General features: G+C 39.4%; 1 protein-coding gene across 1 annotated transcript in view; it reads left to right on the plus strand.

Annotated features, from left to right (window-relative positions):
- Positions 1-19,199, plus strand: part of Mdn1 (midasin AAA ATPase 1) — a 167,478-nt gene that overhangs the window by 93,790 nt on the left and 54,489 nt on the right. The window contains exons 41-58 of the mRNA XM_008854517.3: positions 101-190; positions 280-543; positions 674-935; positions 2,122-2,281; positions 3,061-3,177; positions 4,214-4,419; positions 5,534-5,682; positions 5,997-6,208; positions 6,896-7,116; positions 8,683-8,796; positions 12,089-12,221; positions 13,181-13,296; positions 14,313-14,446; positions 17,168-17,325; positions 17,536-17,656; positions 17,952-18,162; positions 18,448-18,679; positions 18,934-19,060. Of these exons, the coding sequence (XP_008852739.1) occupies positions 101-190; positions 280-543; positions 674-935; positions 2,122-2,281; positions 3,061-3,177; positions 4,214-4,419; positions 5,534-5,682; positions 5,997-6,208; positions 6,896-7,116; positions 8,683-8,796; positions 12,089-12,221; positions 13,181-13,296; positions 14,313-14,446; positions 17,168-17,325; positions 17,536-17,656; positions 17,952-18,162; positions 18,448-18,679; positions 18,934-19,060 (3,027 nt within the window). The remainder of the gene's footprint in view (positions 1-100; positions 191-279; positions 544-673; positions 936-2,121; positions 2,282-3,060; positions 3,178-4,213; positions 4,420-5,533; positions 5,683-5,996; positions 6,209-6,895; positions 7,117-8,682; positions 8,797-12,088; positions 12,222-13,180; positions 13,297-14,312; positions 14,447-17,167; positions 17,326-17,535; positions 17,657-17,951; positions 18,163-18,447; positions 18,680-18,933; positions 19,061-19,199) is intronic.

Here is a 19,199-nt window from a genome sequence, read left to right on the forward strand (position 1 = left end):
ATAGTGAGTTCCAGGCTAGCTGGCTCTGCAGGGAGACCCTGCACGTCCGCCACCCCCTCTTTGGAGTGATTTATATTTTCATTGTATCATCTTCTTTTAGGTCATCACTGTGTTTAAGGATGTGTTTGATTCAGATTCCAACCCTTACGTGGGTACTAGATTATTTCGTATCACTCCCTTTGATATTCAGGTAAGGAGATTAGAATAACCTTTATTCCTTTTACAGTTTTCTATATTTTCTTCTGTCTCACTATGTTGTCACTGGCATATTTTTTTCAGATTGGCTACTCAGTCCTTTCCCGTGGCAGTTATGTTCCTCACCCATCCCGCAGACCTCTGTCACTGTTACACCAGTCATTCCAATCGCTGGAATCCATCATGAAGTGTGTGCAGATGAACTGGATGGTCATCCTTGTTGGGCCAGCCTCTGTGGGGAAAACCAGCCTGGTGCAGCTTTTGGCACACCTTACTGGCCACACTTTAAAGATCATGGCTATGAACAGTGCAATGGATACTACTGAGCTTCTAGGTGGATTTGAGCAGGTACCTGGTATGCCTTTACATTGTCAGGGAAACTTGTGCTCTGATTGGGGGTGTTTTGTGTTAGTGGTGTGTACAAATAACAGTATCCTCAGACTTTGGACAACAGCTTCATATGCCCTGGAAATTCTAGGTTGATCTTATTCGACCTTGGAGACAGCTGCTTGAAAAGGTGGAGCGAACTGTAAGGGCACTGCTGAGGGATAGCCTTCTTGTCAGTGCAGATGACGCAGAAGTAGTACTGCGAGCCTGGAGCCATTTTCTTCTAACATACAAACCAAAGAGTCTTGGCGAAGATGGTAAAGGTGTCACCATGGAGATTATGAACAAATTGGAAGCAGTATTATTGCTTATGCAGCGACTAAATAATAAAATCAACTCATACTCCAAGGCAGGTATGCATATTTGAATGTTAGAGTCATACATTTCACATTGTGTCTGTTTACAGGAATGTATTTGTAGGTGCCATGCTCACAGTTTATAAAAGGAAACAGGGATAAAGGATTCCAGACTGGTGATACTGAAAAGGCAAATAGGAAAATAATTGGTTACGAAGCTTCGTGTTTCATTTTCTGTGTATTCAGCTATGTATCAGTCCACCATATCTAGGTACCCCTTCCCTCTTGTAAGCAGAATGTCTGGTGTATCTTGGTTTTCCCTCCCTGCTCTAATGTGCCATATACTCTTGTGCTGCCTTTTGTCCCATGTCTAAAAGCAAGAATCTAACATAGCATAATTTCTGACAAAAATGACCAAGTGAAAAATTCCAGACAAGAGTTGTTAATTTATGAAGTATTTGGTAAATAAATACCAATTGGCCATATATATATAATCTGCTCATTATAAAGGAAATCTAGCTCAGTGACATTAATTATACATTCTTATACAAATATATTGTAATGGATAAGAGACTATTATTTCTGATGCTTGAAAAGTTAGAAATCAGAAAAATTATTCACCTCAGCACCTCAAGATCAACTCAAGTATGTAGCTATTAATTGAAAAAGTTAAAAGGTTTTGTATATTGGGGCTGGAGAGATGGCTCAGTGGTTAAGAGGACCGGCTGCTCTTGCTGAGGACCCGGGTTTGATTCCAGCACCCACATGGTGGCTAAGAACTGTCCTTAACTCCAGTTACAGGGGAATCTGAAGCCCTCTTCTGACCTCCGCGGCATTGTACGATATGGGTGCACTCACATACATGCAGGCAGTACACTCACACACATTAAAAAAAAATAAAATAAAATGGGTTTTGTATATCCTAAATGTAATTTTGTTATCTGTGTTGAAACACAAAATCCTATTCCATTTTAGATCTTTAAAAAAATTGGACTAGAGCTGGGCATGGTGGTACATACCTTTAATCCCAGCTCTCAGGAGCCAGGGCAGGTAGATCTCTCTGGGATCTAGGCCAGCTGGGGCTGCAGAGATACCCTGTCTCACAAACAAACAACAAGAAGTTTTGGTCTTTGTTTTAATAAATTAGTCTTGGGATTTTTTCTGGATTTTCTTGGTAAGAAGTTAAATGGCCTTGGTTTAAATTGAATAACATGAATATTGATTCTTGCCTGTGGCATTACAGAGTTTGTCAAGCTGGTCGAAGAATTCCGAAGTTTTGGGGTAAAGCTTATGCAGTCAACCAGTGGCCAGAGTCATGGCACTTTTGAATGGGTTGACAGCATGTTAGTTCAGGCTCTGAAGTCTGGAGATTGGCTTCTGATGGACAATGTTAACTTCTGCAAGTAAGAACCTTACACTTAATTTTGAGTCGGCCTGATTGAAACGTGGGATATATTTGTTAATGTAAAGACTCAAAGCTCTGTACTTTAATTTCACTGACTTTCTTACCTAGTAATGCCTCTTAAACCATTTTTAGACTATCCTGTGGTAAACTATCTGGGTTGGTCATTAGACAACTGAAGTAACAATGAACAAAAGATTGCTTTTCTATATAGCACTTTTTTAGTTAGGGCTTTTTCATTTAACATTAGAAATCATTCGTTAGGGTCATTATTAAGTACTGATTTTTTTTATTTTTTGAATAAAGGATCTGACATAGGTAAATGTGATAAATACGTATTAATGATAATCACAAGTCTCAGCATTTCAGATCCTACCTACTATAAGGGACAGGGCAAGTATAAGTTATAGAAGCTACCTGTTGGTTGTGTGGTAGCTTCTGTTGTGGAGGGTTTTCTTGGATGTTTCCAATTGAAATCCAGTTACCTTTAAGTGGGTTTGATAGTGTTGGGAAGGGGGATGTAATTCAGAGAATTACCCACTGTTTTTCATATTTATTCAGTAAACATAGTGTATACTTGTATAAAACTGTGGGCTATGTGCCTTAGGGGATGGGAATGAGAAAAGGGAGCTGACCTTTGAAAAATACCACAGTTCTATACAGGGAGTAATCTCTGTGGAAGGAAGATATGGATCAGAAAGAAGCAAGCACAGGCTGTACAAGGACAGTAGAGTCAGGAGAGCATGTTAGCCTTATCTCCATTTGATTCTCTCTGCATAGCCCATCAGTGCTGGATCGACTGAATGGTTTGCTTGAGCCTGGAGGTGTCCTCACCATCAATGAGAGAGGAATGGTAGATGAATCTACTTCCACAATAACACCAAATCCAGGTTTCAGGTATTTATTTTAATTTTCTACTTAAGAATCTGCTGCCTTCAATAGTAAAGGCTACTGAATTCAGTGGAGCCTCCTGCATGCTGTATACCATGTTGTGTGGAAGTTTACTTATTCATTTTGTTAAAATGTATTTGTGAAGGCCCTACTGTTGGCCAGGTACTCCTAGGCTTTGAGGATAGCACAATACACAGAGGTGAATTTTCTGTCCTGGGTTGGCAGTAAAGCATAGATAGCCAGTAACAATCCTGTGCTGTTAGTCCAAAAGAAAATTTGACTTAGGGGGGAGGGGGAGTATCATATGGGTGGGATTGTAGGTTGAGGAAAAGAAGCAAGAATGGCATGTTTTCACTGGAGTAATTGGGCAAAATAAAGACGTCATTTATTGAGAAAGAGCAAATTTGATATGGGACAGGCAGGTAGGAATTTCTCTTTCTAATATAAGTGGGAATGTGAGATGGGAATGTGGGCAGGCACTGATGAAAATAGTCCAATCTGATTGTTACAGGATACACTGCTCCCTTTCCTGTTCTCTGTAGCTGAATTAGCTGTAGCTGAATGAATCACCACTGCCTTATTTTGGGGAATATCTAAAAGGAAGATTTTTAAATTCTCAGTGTAATTCCTTAAGAAAGTAGGTCTAGGGAGAGGAGAGATGGCTCAGTGACTAAGAGTGCTTGCTGCTCTTTCAATGTTTGGTTCCCAGCACCCACATCAGGCAGCTTATAATTGTCTGAAACTCCAGCTCCAGAGCATCTGATGAACTCTTCTGGTCTTTGTGAATACCTGCACACAGAGGCAGACACACATACACACAATGAAAATAAATCTTTAAAAAAATGAAAGAAAAGTGTAGATATATGTCAGGAGGTAGGTGCATGTGGTAATACAACACACTGAGGTACTTGACATCCTTGATGGAATTTCTGGACATGAGCCACATACGTTTGCCTTTACCAATTGATGCTAGAAGTAACACCATTGGTTACATGGAGATTTAACTCTTTCTCTAACTCCCTCTCAATTGCTGTTTCATTAGGCTTTTTCTCTCGATGGATCCAGTTCATGGAGAAATTTCCCGAGCTATGAGGAATCGTGGACTTGAAATCTACATTTCAGAAGGTCATGGAAGCCTCCCAGACAACCTGGATTTGAAAATTCTGTTGCATAGCCTCGGGTTGGTGGGGGACAGTGTGTGTGACATCCTCTTGGCTCTACACACAGAGATTCAAAGCATTATTGTAGGTAAGGTACTTGACTTCTGGACTCTGTAGAGTTGTAAGTCTATAGCAATCCATGTTCCTTTAGATCTAATGGAGTTCTTATATTTGGTGTACATAGAAATAGAAATTACCAGGAAAGCATCTTAAAATTCAGTCTAGGTTATCAGGAAGAGGCATAGGAGTCAGTATGTTAAAGATGCTCCCCTGGGGCCTGGATTAATGGTTCAGCAGTTAAGAGCGCTTGCTGCTCTTCCAGAGGACCCTAGTTCACAATCTCCTGTAGCTTTAGCTCCAAGGGATCCAACATCCTCTTTTATCCTCTGTGGATACCCCCACATGTACAGTGACTTACAAACAGGCATAAATATATATACACATAATTTAAATAGAAATAAAATCTTTTAAAAAATATTTTATTTATTATTTTTATTTTATGTATGTGCGTATATTGCCTGCATGGTGCTGGGATTCGAACTCAGGTCTTCTGCAAGAACAGTCAGTGTTCTTAACCACTGTGTTATCTCTCCAGCCCCATAAAATCTTTTTTTATAAAGGAAGTTTCCAGCCGGATGAAGGAAGTTTTCAGGCATAATGGCGCTTGCCTGTAATCCCAACACTTAGAAGGCAGAGCCAGGTGGGTCTCTCTGTGTTCAAGGCCAGCTTGGTCTACATAGCAAATTCCAGGCCAACTGGGGCTACAAGGAGACCCTGTCTCAAAAAGACCAAAAAAAAAAAAGAGGATTCTTCACAGGTAAATGCTGCTGCTATAGAGGCCAGTGTTTGAGTAATTCTGCATTATGTCCTGAGATTCATGAGCTTTGCCTATTGGACTTCAAATGGTACTTTATAGGCTGTACCCATTTTGCTCTCCTCAATGTGTGTTACCTGGAGATTAAAGATACACATGACACCTGTGAAAGGATTCCCAGATATACTGCAGATGGCCAGAGAATGAGAGGGATGGCAGCTAGGCGGTGGGATATAAATGATCATACAGGTCTACTTTGCCCAAAGGAACCCTTACTTCTACATAAGGCTCTCTAAAGTATGTGGTTAGGAGTTCATGGACAGAATTGATCCGTCTTCATCAAAGGTTTTGAAGACTATTGGTCACAGATGACTGTATTTTATCTTAGGTTCTCCAACATCGTCTGTGTCAACTTTGATTCAGACAGCCATACTCATCGTTCAGTACCTACAGCGGGGCCTAAGTGTAGACACAGCCTTTTCCAAAGCATGCTGGGAAGTGTATGTCTGCTGCCAGCATTCAGCAACAAACCGGAAGGTACTTTTTAAAGTTTCTTACCACTGCCTAACATGAAGGTAGGAGAATTACCTGTATAGATAGCAACTTTTAAGAGAGATCTGAACACTATTTTGTTTCAGTTGAACATCTAGTGTCTAAGAACTTTTCTGGAAGTTAGTTTAAATTCTTTTTCTGAAACATCGGCAGAACAGTAATTTAACTGTTATACTAGAATGAATGTGTCAGAATTGTTTGGAGATGATCACGTAAGCCCTAGAATCTCTTATTCCTTTGTCTGTTGATGGTTTTGGCAATGCCACTTGTGTCAATACCCTGTGCTTTGTACCCTACAGCTTGTGCAGTCTTTACTGGAGAGTCATATTTCATCTCTACAAGCACGGGAAACCTGGGGAAGCTCCATTCTTGCCACAGGACTGTGGCCAGATTCTATGCCCTCAGCTCTCTTTGCAACAGAAGATTCTCACCTCTCTGTTGTCCGAAGTGATGGTCAGATCCTGGCATACTGCCTCAATAGGATGAGCCTGAAAACCAGCAGCTGGGCAAGGTCAGCAGAGCCTTCGGCTTATGTGTTCTCTTGGATGGATTTTACTTTTGCTGAAAATGGCGAGGACAATCCAGATTCATGGTCATTTATTGTCCAGCAGTTGCATTTTTACGTTTATTATATTATTACTTCCTATCCCTTAGCCCATCTCTGTGCATGTACACACACTTATTCAGTCCAGAAGTAGATGCTTACTTGATTGATGAACCAAATGTTTTAGCCATGGCTGTTATATTGCTTATAGGAAAAGTGACAAATCAGAATTGGATGCTCAGGGTTGAATGGTTTTATCACTTAGTCAAGAATACATGTACTAGGATTGATTCCATGCTAAGTATGTTCCCTACCACTCAGCTATACCCATTCCTTAAGTGTATGCTTTAGTTGTTGTCTTTTATAAGCGTTGACTTCTTTTCCTCATCTCTTTCATAATGATATTTGTAAAATAATTGTCTCAAGGTCTTTTTTGGTCTTTTTGAGACAGGGTCTCCCTGTAGCCCCAGCTGTCCTGGAACTCACTATGTAGACCAGGCTGGCCTTGAACTCACAGAACTCCACCTGCCTCTGCCTCCCAAGTGCTGGGATTAAAGGCATGCGCCACCACACCTGGTATCGGGTTTTTGTTTTTTTAATGTCAAGTGTTAGGTTGTTCTAGGTTCTAACTTTTCTTATTACAATGAATTTCAGGAGTCAGCCTCTTACTTTGCAAGACTTAGAGAAAATTATGCAGTCTGGTAACCCAGAGAACTTGAAATTCAGTGCGGTAAAAGTGGATACTTACTGGATTGATGAACCAGATGTTTTGGCTATGGCTGTTAAGTTGCTCATAGAAAGGGCAACCAATCAGGATTGGATGCTCAGAGTTAAGTGGCTTTGTCATTTAGCCAAGAACATACCACAGGGGCTTGGTGAGTAGAAAAACTTGAATTGTCCAATAGAGGAATTTGTTTAAGTGCCTCAGTAGCTGTGTTGTTCTAGGACTGTGCTACTGAAATTATGACTGAGAAATCTTACAAGAAACGTGAGATTGCATTGCTATTTGTGTCACTATTAATTAATGCTCATATCTGCCCCATGGAGCAACAAGAGAAATGCCTCAGTATTTCAGAATCTGTCTACTTTTCTTTTCAATTCAAAAGGAAAATGCACAGTATCATGCTACATTTTAGCTTATTCTGTCTGAGAACAGTGTTTTCAGTAATTCATTTTCCCTTAAGATGCCTAAGGTTCTTTCTCTCTCTCTCTCTCTCTCTCTCTCTCTCTTTCTAAGTGTCAGTGCTACAGTGCATTTAATTTATTCAGAGCAGGAAAAAGATGATAGTAGTAGCCTCAGTTGGAAAGTACAGGGCATTGAATTTTTTGGTCAAAATTGTTGGCTTCAGAGGATAGGGAGATGGCTCAGTGGTATCACACTGGCTTTGTAAGTGCAAGGACTTAAATGTCACCCCCAGAACCAGTGTAAAACTTCCAGGGCATGGTAATGTAATTGTAGTGCCAGCATTGAAGAGATGAGATAAGAGGATTCCTGGGCCTTGCTGGCTAGCCAGTGGAACCCAGTTGCTAGACTCTAGGTAAATAAAAGACCTTATCTCATGGAGGTAAATAGTGGTACTGAAGATGACACCCCGGGTTGTCCTCCAGCCTCCCCATGCTGCATACACACACTCCCACACCCACATACCCATTTAAACAAAGGAATTTGTTGACTTTAGTAATTGAATTTACATGAACCTTTCTGTTCCTTGAGAACTTACTTACAGGTGGCATATGAATGTGATTTGGTGACATTTTTGTCTTGTTTTCTCTTATTGGTGATATGTGATAATCTAGCTATTGTAGAAGAGAATTTGTAATGTTTTTGTGTTCATTATTTTGTGTAATAACCACTAGCCAGAGACTTGCAAACATATGAATGACCATAAAGTAACTTATAAACTTCAGTGTTTTATTTGTAGTGACCACAATTCAAATACTCCTTGTTCTAGTTTGTTTCTCAATTGCTGTGACAAAATGCTCTGACTAGTACCAACTTGGGGAGGAAAGGGTTTATTTTGCATTACACAAAATAATGTAATAATGTCTTCATCAGGGATCCCAAGGTAGGAACTTAGGACAGGAACCTGGAAGCAGGAGCTGGAGTACAGGCCATGGAGTACGCTGCTTACTGGCTTGTTCCCCGGCCCCTGCTCAGCCTGCTTTCTTAGGCAACACAGGCCCACCTGCCCAGGGGTGGCACCACCCATAGTGGGCTGGGCTCTTCCACATCACTCAAGAAAATACCCCACAGACATGGCCACAGGCCAGTCCAATAGAGGCAGTTCCCCAACTGAGGCTCCCTCAACCCAGGTGTGTCAAGTTGACACTAAAGCTATCCAGCACACTCTTTTAGACTTCTAGCTGCCCATTTTCACCATTGAAGAATGTTCAGTTGTACAGCACTGCTTTAGAACTTAACATTGCCTCTTCTTCCACAGAGTCAGTACAGATCCATCTGGAAGCCAGTGCCACAGCTCTCAAGAATTTTTACTCAAATTCTCTCTCAACAGAAGTCAGTAATATCTTGAAAATATTACAAGCAAATATAACAGGTATGCAACTGCTTTTGATTTCTAGCTCTTGGCACTCTTTTGGAATCTTGTTCTTGGGTGATCTTTGGGGAAAGGCCATAGCTCCCTTGTCACAGTATTTTTTTCAAAAGACTTGTGGTATGCAGGTATCAAATGAAGGTAGAGTCAGGGTACAGCCTGGGTCAGGGAGATGGGGAGGGGGTGTGAGGAATCAACCAAAACTAAGTATTATGAAAATTCCATCAGAAAACCTATTTCTTTGTATACTCATTTTAAAAATGACAAAGTTATAAAACCATAAGGATCAAAGAAATTGCTAGGTTTCTAGCAAAATATTAAAGATGGCTTTTAAAAAAGGAATATGAGAACAGGCTTACCAGAACAGAATAATTCAAAGTTGATTGAGCATAAACACTAAAGAAGGGCTGTCACCACAAAGCTGAATGTTGATTTTCTGCTTCTCCCTTCATTTGATGTTGACAAATACACCATTGAGGATCCAGTTCTTACCTTATTATCATACACTGTCACATCTGTTATTTATGCTAAATAAACTTCTTTTAATGAAAAAAAAAATTAACTCTTATTTGGCGAATAGGAGCATTATGAATTTGTAGTGGACGAATTAGTTTATGTACACTAACGGTAATGGTAGGTTCTTAGGAAGAAGAAAAGAACAGGGAAAACTATGGTGGTCAAGTTGTGGCTAAGTGAAACAATGGCTTTTCCATAGGGAATGGATTGTATATTCATGAACTTGGCTCAGAAAAGCAGCAGATTGTATTTTCGGCAGGCACTGTCTTCTGTTGAACTGCTTTAGCTTTAACCTTACTTTCTTTTTCACTTCTTTGGCTGTGTGTGTCTTACTGGGCTTTTAGGTATATGTTTGCTCCTTAAAGTGCCTTGACTATTCACATCATACTCTTCTAGTCTGCAGTGTATTGGATGGTTCTAAAACTAATTTGTTCCACTGACTGTCCGGCCTAGCCCCCATAAATTAAAGTTGCTTTTTTTTTTTTTTTTTTTTTTTTTTTTGGCTTTTGGGGGCACTGAAGTATACCCATGTCTTGCAGGCCCACAGAGGTCAGAAGAGGGTGTCAGATCCCCTGGAACTGGAGTTATGGACAGTTGTTAGCTGCTAAGCGGGTGCTGGGATTTGAACCTGGATCCTCTACAAGGACAGCCACTTACCTACCACTGAGCCCTTTCTCCAGGGTCCTCCCCCATTTTATTTTGGTTTTGAAATTACATATATATTTTGTGTCTGTCTGTTTCTGTGTCTGTGTAGAGAGAGGTCAGAGGACACCTGATAGAGAGTTGGTTCTTTCCCTCTGCCAGGTGAGCGGGTGCTGGGATTTGAACCTGGATCCTCTACAAGGACAGCCACTTACCTACCACTGAGCCCTTTCTCCAGGGTCCTCCCCCATTTTATTTTGGTTTTGAAATTACATATATATTTTGTGTCTGTCTGTTTCTGTGTCTGTGTAGAGAGAGGTCAGAGGACACCTGATAGAGAGTTGGTTCTTTCCCTCTGCCAGGTGAGTAGTTGGGATTAAGCTCAAGTCATTAGGCTTGACATGGAGTGCCTTTCCCAGCTGAGCCATCTCACCAGCCATTATTTTTCTTTTTGAGATAGGACCTCTTACTGAACCTGGGTTTCCTATCCTTTTGGGTAGACTGGCTTCTCAGTGAGCCATCCGTCTATGTCTGCCTCTCCAGCACTGGGGTTACAGACTTGTGCCACTACATCCAGCTTTTAGGTGGTAGGGATCTGTTTTTGGGTCTCCATGCTTGCACAGCAAGCACTACCCACTGAGCCATCCCTCAGACTCCTAAAGGTACAATTTTTGTGTCTTGCCTCTTTCTTTCCCTTGGGGTTTTCTAACTTCTACAGGAGGTCAGTCTCATTGCTGCTTTATAGAAGATGTACCAAGCCTGAGCTAAAGTTTTATGAAGGAATGGACTACTCTGAGAGTAAAGAAATTCGTTATCCCCCCCCCCCCACCCCGTCACATCCCCCAAATCTTATCATTTAGCCAGGTTAGCCTTGAAGTTTCAGTCCTGCATTTATCTGTTGACTGCTGGGATTATATGCCCACACTGACATGTGTGACTATTTTGTTATTTGAGATGGAGTCTCCACATATTACTCAGGTCTTATACACCTGTGCTCAAGCAGTCCTTTTGCCTTAACTTCCTCAGAGGCTGAGTCTAGATAAGCACCATCACTCTGGTCAATGAAATTTAAAAAAAAATTTTTTTTTGTTCTTTTTGAGACAGGGTCTCCCTGTACCCTAGCTGTCCTGGAACTCACTATGTAGACCAGGCTGGCCTTGAACTCACAGAGATCTGCCTGCCTCTGCCTCCTGAGTGCTGGGATTAAAGGCGTGTACCACCATGCCCAGCCTAAAAAATATTTTAATAAGTTGTTTCTATTTTATATATATTGAGTATTTTGACTGCACATATGTAAGTATATCACATGTGTGCAGTGCCTGCAGAGGTCAGAAGACAGTTGAATATCTTAGAACTGGAGTTAGAGGTAGTTGTTAGCTGCCATGTAGATGCTGGGAATTAATTGTACCTGGGTCCTCTGTAGGAGCAGCCAGTGCTCTTAACTGCTGAACTATCTCTCCAGCCCCCCCCCCCTTAATGTTTTATTGTCGATTTATTTTACTTTATGTGCATGAGTGACTTGCCTACCTGTATGAAAGTGCGTCCATGTTGTGTACTGCCTATGGAGGCCACAAGAGTTGGATGGATGCCCTGGAACTGTTTGTTAGCTGCCATGTGGGTGCTGGGAACCAAACGCATGCCCTCTTCAGGAGCAGCCAGTGATCTTAACCACTGAGCCATTTTCCAGCCCCCAATATAATGTTTTAAAACAAAGCAATCTTAAGTTGTTTTTCTTATTGAAAACAGAAAACGAGATTGTTCTTTTCTGCCAGGTAAGTTAGGTGTGAATTTATTGTTCTTGTTGTTTTGGTTTGGTTGATTATTGTTGACACACTGAGTAAACAAGCCCAGGGATTTTTTTCATACCATTGAAAAGTGAGGTCTGAGGGTATAAATCATTAATCATCACGTTTATGTTTTAGCATGGTTTGTCTTTATATTCTTAAGTAGGAAGAATTTTCAGGATATATGTATTTGTGTTTGGAAAGGAAATTGTGTAAAAGCTATTGAATCCCACAGTGTTGTAGGCTGTAACCTTTTGACATTTCTATGTCACTTTTCCCCATCAGGACTCAATGTGAAGCTTGCTAGGCAAGGCATTTTAATTATACAATTCTTTTCTTTTTCTTTAAACTAGATGACTCTGTGATCCTTCTGGACCCCCGATGGAATATGCAGGCTTTGGACATCATTAGAAATTCAGTAGACTTTGATCCACAAGCAGACCAGTCTGAACAGCTTTTTGCCCTTTTAGAATCAGTTGCAAACAAGTAGGTGAAGCCTGTGTCTTTGGGTACTGTCTCACAACCTCACCCGTTATAGGATCCATCAAAGGTTATGTTTCTTTAATTTTACGAAACAAACAGTATGTGGGGTGCTTGAAATCATTGTCTGCACTAATCATTAGTGTTGAGATTTATGTCAAAATCTCTTCACAGGACAGTCATGTGTAACTTTTTTTTTTTTTTTTTTTTTTTTTTTTTGATCTTTTTGAGACAGGGTCTCCCTATAGCCCCAGCTGTCCTGGTACTCACTCTGTAGACCAGGCTGGCCTCAAACTCACAGAGGATCCACCTGCCTCTGCCTCCCAAGTGCTAGATTAAAGGTGTGTGCCACCACGCCCGGCTAGTGTAACAATTTTTTAAAAATAAATCTAAATATAACATATGTTCTAGGGAGCTAGTCTTATAAGTACAGATCATGTGATTCGGATTGATCTCCATAGAGTGAGTCCGTGAGTCTGGTATTGCCCCCATTGCTCCCTGTTGTGTTCCTCTTCCAGTAATTCTAACACCAGAAACGAATGCAGTGATTGCCTCTTTGAAGAGTTCAAAGTGTGCACTGTCATATTATGGACCACAGTGGAGTGGGCTCCAGTGTTCTCCATCTACCTGTCCTCTTGCACCTTTTTTTCTCTAGTCCAGAATTTGTGGAGTCAGGAGAGGAAGGGTTGGATGTGGGAAATGGATGCTCCAAGGGTTCCTAGGATTCAGTATATAGAATGCAAGAGTGGTTCTGGACTAGAGTATGGCTCAGTGTTTTAAGTATGCTTGAAGCCCTGAGTTTGATCCCAATACCACACACACAAAAACTTGAGTCATTTAAAAGAAGTTCTTTTAGTTTGGTGGCACAGGCCAGCTGGGGCTGTAGGAAGACCCTGTCTCATAAAAGACAAAAAGATAAAAAGTTCTTTTAACTAATAAATGACTCTTTTTGGATCTTATTTTAGGACAATTATCTATCTTGACCGGGAAAAAAGGATTCTCACTGAAGCAAATTTGATATCTGTTGATAGTAAAAAGTTAAGAAATAGTATTTTGAGAATGTCTTTCGAATTCCATAAAGGTTAGCACATTATACCTTTATATGGTTACACTGTGTTGCTGAAGTTAGGGGATGTACTCAGATGCTGCCTTCTGATTCCTTTGACTTGTTGATTTGCTTCCTAAGCATATTTCGTTACTCAGTAGAAATGATTGGTATTTGCTAAGCACTACTAACTCTAGTCTAAGACCTTGGTTAAATGCTTTTTATACACCCTTGATATCATGTACCTTATTTTTGTTTAATGTGTATGAATGTCTTGCCTACATGTATTTAAGTGCGTCATGTCATGCAGTGCCCACCGAGGCCAGAAGAGGGTATCAGATCCTTTGGAACTGCAGTTGGGGATCCCTGTTAACCCTCCATGTGGGTGCTGAGAACTGAAGCCTGGTCTTCCGCAAGAGCAGCCAGTGCTCTTAATTGCTGAGCCATCTCTCATTTACTTTTTATAGTAACTCTCTGAAGTTATGTATGTATGTTAAGTATGTATGTAGGTCATTATCTTACAAAATAAGAGAGTGGAACAGATGTTCAAGATCACCAAATTGTAGAGCTAGCACATCGAAAGTAGGTTTCTTATCTCAAAGAATATCTGTTTAGAAGCATTTGGCTATGAAGTAGAACAGTTTTCTCTTCCTTACTATAAACTGAAAAGACAGCTATACTTGTTAGAAGCAATCAGTCATCAAAATTAAAAGATTTTAAAGCTCATTCTATAACAGCTGCTATCAATAGTAGTTTCATTTATATCTTATTTGGGCTAACTATTCATCCAAACGTGTACTGAGCGTAATTGTTTAGTGTTTAAATACTTACATAAAAATGCTTATTTTCGTTTTGTGGCTTGAATTTTCCACTGAGATATTATTTACATCTCTGGGTATTACTGCCTTATCTCTTAAATTTAATAATAGGCATAAAATGTGGTTTTGATTTTTGAGTTTTCTAATAAGCCTTTATAGTAGATTGCAATTTATTTTGAAACTGTCTGAAGATGAACTCTAATGGAATGTTCTTTTATTTGTGTCAACTGTAAGATCCAGAGAGCTATCACAGCCTGCCCCATGAAATCGTGGTCAATCTTGCTGCTTTTTTTGAACTTTGTGATGCACTAATCCTTCTATGGGTGCAGTCCCCCCAGGGGATGGTCTCTGACTCCAGTGTCATTGAGGTAAGGCAATGTGTTTGCCTTTAGTATGACTACTACTTTAATGATATGAACTATATCCAGTATTCCCAGTAGATACAAGATACATCCACATATTTTAAAGCTTTGTAAGTGGCATATATTTAAAGAACGTACAGTTTGGTGTGAAACTATGATCACAAGATAGTAAACATATTTGTCATCCCTAAACATTTCTTCATACCTTTCATATTTCTTTCCTCTACCCTGCCCCTTTCTCTACTCTGTAGCCATTGGTTTGAATTCTTTTCCTATAGATCAGTAGCAATTTCTTTAAATGGAATTGTGCAATATAAATCTTTTGTGTGGATGGTTAATTTTGGATTTATATGTATGATTTTATGTATGAGTAGTTCATTTGTTTTTGTTAAGTGATACTCGTTCCTGGGAATGTACTACAATTTGAGATTTACAATTGCATTTTAACTTATTTAAGCATTCTTATGTATCATTGTCACAAGTGGATCAAATAACATTTTAATTCCAGTTTATTTTTGTAGATTTTGTAGTGTTGCATGTCTTAAATTATTTGATCTCAGGACCTCGTTCTCTTAAATTATCAAAGATCACAAAAAAGCTTCTGTTTATATGGTTATATCTGTCAGTATTAGGGTTCACATTAGGAACTGATATAGAAGTATCAATATGTTTTATATTAATATGAATATTTTAACAAAAGTAGCTGTTTTTCCAAATTGAAATAAGTAAGAACAAAAGTATTGCATTTCTGCAAGTCTCGGGATTTCTGGCTTCTGAGCAGAAAGTTGGATTTCATATCTGCTTCTGCATTTAGTCTCTTGTAGGGTGTTTGTGCTTTAAACTTCTAAAAGAAAATTTGACCTGTAGTTTTAGATGTGTGAAATACTACTTTACAACTATAGAAGTAGTATTTTCTTCTTTGGTAGCACTCTACAAACCTAACAAAAGGTTTGGATATAGACTCTGAAACACCCATTTTCTGTAATGTATTATTGGATCATTTGCATCTTGTATATTTATATTGATAATTTGAAAATATCGAATTGACATATTTTGTCCTACAATGTAACTAAGAGTCACACTTTTGAAAAAAATTACAAATTTGATGAAGTTTTAAATATTGGCAAAAACTGTTGGTTTTACTTGAGAACTAAAATTTTATCATTGGAAATGAATACAGTTCACCCTCCGTATAGTTCTGTATCACAGATTCAACCACTGTGGGGTAGAAAATGATTAAAAATTGTCTCTGGTCAGTCTTAGCTATCTAGTGAGTTTGGGGCCAGCCTTAGCTATGTAAAGCTCTGTCTCAAAAAAAAATTTTTTTGTTGTTGTTTCTGTACTGGGCATGTCAGACCTTTTTCTTGTCATTATATTATTTGTGAAGTGTTGTATGTGGGTTACAATCTGACATTAATTTATGTAAAAGACAAGCATATTTTGATATCCAGAAGAAGTTCTTGGTACAATTTACTGAGCAACAATTCTTCAAATTTTCTCTTGTTGCTGTCCTTTTTCTTTGTGTTTTTCCTTCAGGTCTTTGGTATTGAACCCAGGACTTCATTCATGGTGGGCAAGTGCTATGCCACTGAGCTTATATCCCTAGCCCTAAGTGTTTTTCTTCAGATAACACATTGTTTTTGTGTATGCTCAGTATAATTTGTACCAGTTATTTAATCACAGTTTATTGGTCCTTCATTTTATTTGTACCATGAATTGAAATTTCATTTAATTAAAGAAAGTATATAACACAATATTTGAACATAGTTTTAATATCATTAAACTCCAAAAGTAACCATTGGAGTCAGGGAGACTTTGTAAGACATAAATTATGTCAGCTAGCTGATCATGGTAAGACAGTTCAGTTATGAAAATGAACAATAGAGTAGAATAGTTGAGGCTCCAAGGTTATATAAACCCCAGTATAAGAGCTTGGAAAATTACATCATCATCAGCAGCTATTAAGGGAATAAAAATTGAAATATTAATGAAATAACCCAAACAAAATACCTAAAATTGAAATCTTTACTAGTGGTGCCTAGCAAGTGGTGAAATGGAACAACTGGAACTCTTAGGCTAAACAGCTGCTCATGCAGCATTTGGCAGTTTCTCATAAAATGGTGTGTGTCTTAGTTTGGCTTCTCTCTTGCTGTGATAGAACGCTCTGATAAAACCAGCTTGGAGAATAAAGAGTTTATCTGGCTTAAACTGAGAAAAACCAGGGCAGGAACCTGGATGCAGAAGGTTGACCACAGAGGAACGCTGCATACTGGCTTGCTCCTCTGGCCTGTGTGCAGCCCAGGATCACCTGCCCAGGGGTGGTACTACCCACATTAGGGTGCCCCCCCACCCCCAGCAGTCAGCAATCAAGAAAATGCCACACAGGCAATTCAATAGAGAAAATTCCCTGATTGAGGTTTTTTCTTCCCAGCTATCTAGCACATAAGCATACTTTACTTTACCAGTATAATCCAATAATTTTGTATTTGAGGTACTAGGAGAATCGATCTCTTTTATCAACTTACAGATATTTCAGTTTAGCTTTAGAATGTTCATGATGGGTGTCTGGTCTTTTGAAACATGGTCACACTTTATAACCCAGGCTGGCCTTGAAATTATAAGCCTGCCTCCTTTGCCTTCCAAGTGCTGGGATTACTGGTAAGCACTACCAAGCCTGTCATGTCTTTTACTGGGAGATATTCATGAGAAATCATGGTTTTGTTTTAGATCTTAGGTTCTGTTCGATGGCGGGACCGGTTTTGGACTGTGGCTGATACAGTAAAAGTGGATGCCTCAGGTCTGGCTTTGCTTGCTCTCCACTGGCACTGGGTTTTGAAACATTTGATCCACCAAATACCCCAACTCTTGGTGAATTTTGAAGACAAGTAAGACTCCTATATAGAGAAATAATCTTAATATCTATAATGTTAATAAGTAAGAAAGTTTGAAATGAAAATATTCTCCTTGCTTTGCTTTGGTGTATTTCCTTGGCTTGTTAATGAATGTAATAAAAAATAAAAATGTAGACAACTTCTCTTAGTATCTAACATTTCTCCCTTCTTTTATTTCCCTTTCCCCCTTTTTCTCCTTTAAAGATATTATAAAGAGGTTCAGACTGTCTCCGAACATATTCAGAATTGTCTGTGTAATCCGGCTGGTGGTTTTGCTGGTGTAAAGAAATTGCAGAAGTTCCTGGGACGACCATTTCCTTTTAAGGTACATCTGGAGGCATGTGGTAATTGAAACAGTGGAGTTCTCCTGGACCTGGAAGCTCAAGTAGAATTGTTGCTGTACAGCTTAGTTCTTCATTTCAGTGTTACTGTGCTGTGCCATTTATTCTTAAACTTGAACTTTATCACTGTAAAAATCTATCCAGAGCAACAGGATTATACAAACTCAAGTTTGTAGAAACATGAAGAAAATATCTTAAAATTTCTTCTCAGATGTATCTAGACTGTTGAAAAGACCTGCATTTCAGCTCTTGTGTAGACTCTCTTGGGTTTTATTTCAGGACAAGCTGGTAGTGGAATGTTTTTCACACCTGAAAGTCCTTAACAGAGCCCTTTCGGTCAGAGAGCGGTTACCTGTGTTTGGGGACCATGGGTGGCAAGAAGACATTAATCGTCTCCAAGTGGTTGTTTCTGAATGGACTTTGAAGAAAAGTCTTCTGCAGGCCTGGGGATTGATCCTCAGAGCCAACATTCTGGAAAGTGTCAACCTAGGTAATATATTCAGGTATTTGGCTTTCTGACAGTGCCTGTTCTCTTTGGGTATAGTATAAATACCTTTAAATAATTGTTACTCACTGGACTAAACTTTACTTGTGTTATTGTATTCCATTATTAAAATTGTGTAGGGGTTAACATCTGACAGGAGAAACTTAAAAACTCATGCTGAGCAATCTAGCCGATGATAGCTGCTTAATAGTGTCAACTGCTGAGATTGAATCTAGACCTTGGAATTTGACTGCTGTGATCTAATACATTTCTTCCTTGTTGAAATTAAAGATGAATTGAAGAATCTTGTGAATGCTCAATGTTTAGAGCTAGAAGCCAGAGGACTTCGACTTCATTTTTTGGAGAAAACACACGGTGAAGTTTCTTCCCCTTCCCAGCCAGACTTCAGATCTTTAGTATACCTCACTAGGCGTGTTCAGCTGTGGCCTGCAATGGAGTACCTGGCTATGCTATGGCAGTACAAAGTGACAGCTGATTTTATGACATGGGTTTGTCTGAGAAGGTAAGCCATTCGATTATTGTCTAGGGGAACGTATTTTCTTGTTAAACTGTTTTGAGTATACTCTGTCTTGAGGAGGAGTGATTGCTGAGGCACAGGGAAGTCACTGTGCCTGAAATTCATTAGTTGTTTTTCCACTAGAATTTCTTTTAAGTAAAAATATCTTACGTCTGTGTGCTCTACCTTCCCTTATAATTTGTTCTCTGGTAGTTCACTGACAGTCCACACCCTATTCTCTCTCTTTATTTTTGGAATAGGTCAAGGAAAAATTGGCAGCTACAGATAGATGAGGAGATAAGTCATCACATCATATTTTGTCTTAAGCACACACCAGTTGCATCTGAAAAGCTTTGGAGCTTTTGGTCTTTGCTGTATTACCAAAAGGTAAAAACCAGAATCTAGAGGGACATGAACTTCCTTCAGTTTTGCTTGATTAGATTTCTGTGACAGAACGGTTGCTGGGCATTGTGATGATTCAGAGTTCCATGTTGTTAACTGCTCTTAAAGTGAGAGGATTTTCAAC

Source organism: Nannospalax galili, unplaced genomic scaffold (assembly GCF_000622305.1).
Source record: "Nannospalax galili isolate Female #2095 unplaced genomic scaffold, S.galili_v1.0 scaffold1467, whole genome shotgun sequence".
Lineage (NCBI taxonomy): Eukaryota > Metazoa > Chordata > Mammalia > Rodentia > Spalacidae > Nannospalax > Nannospalax galili.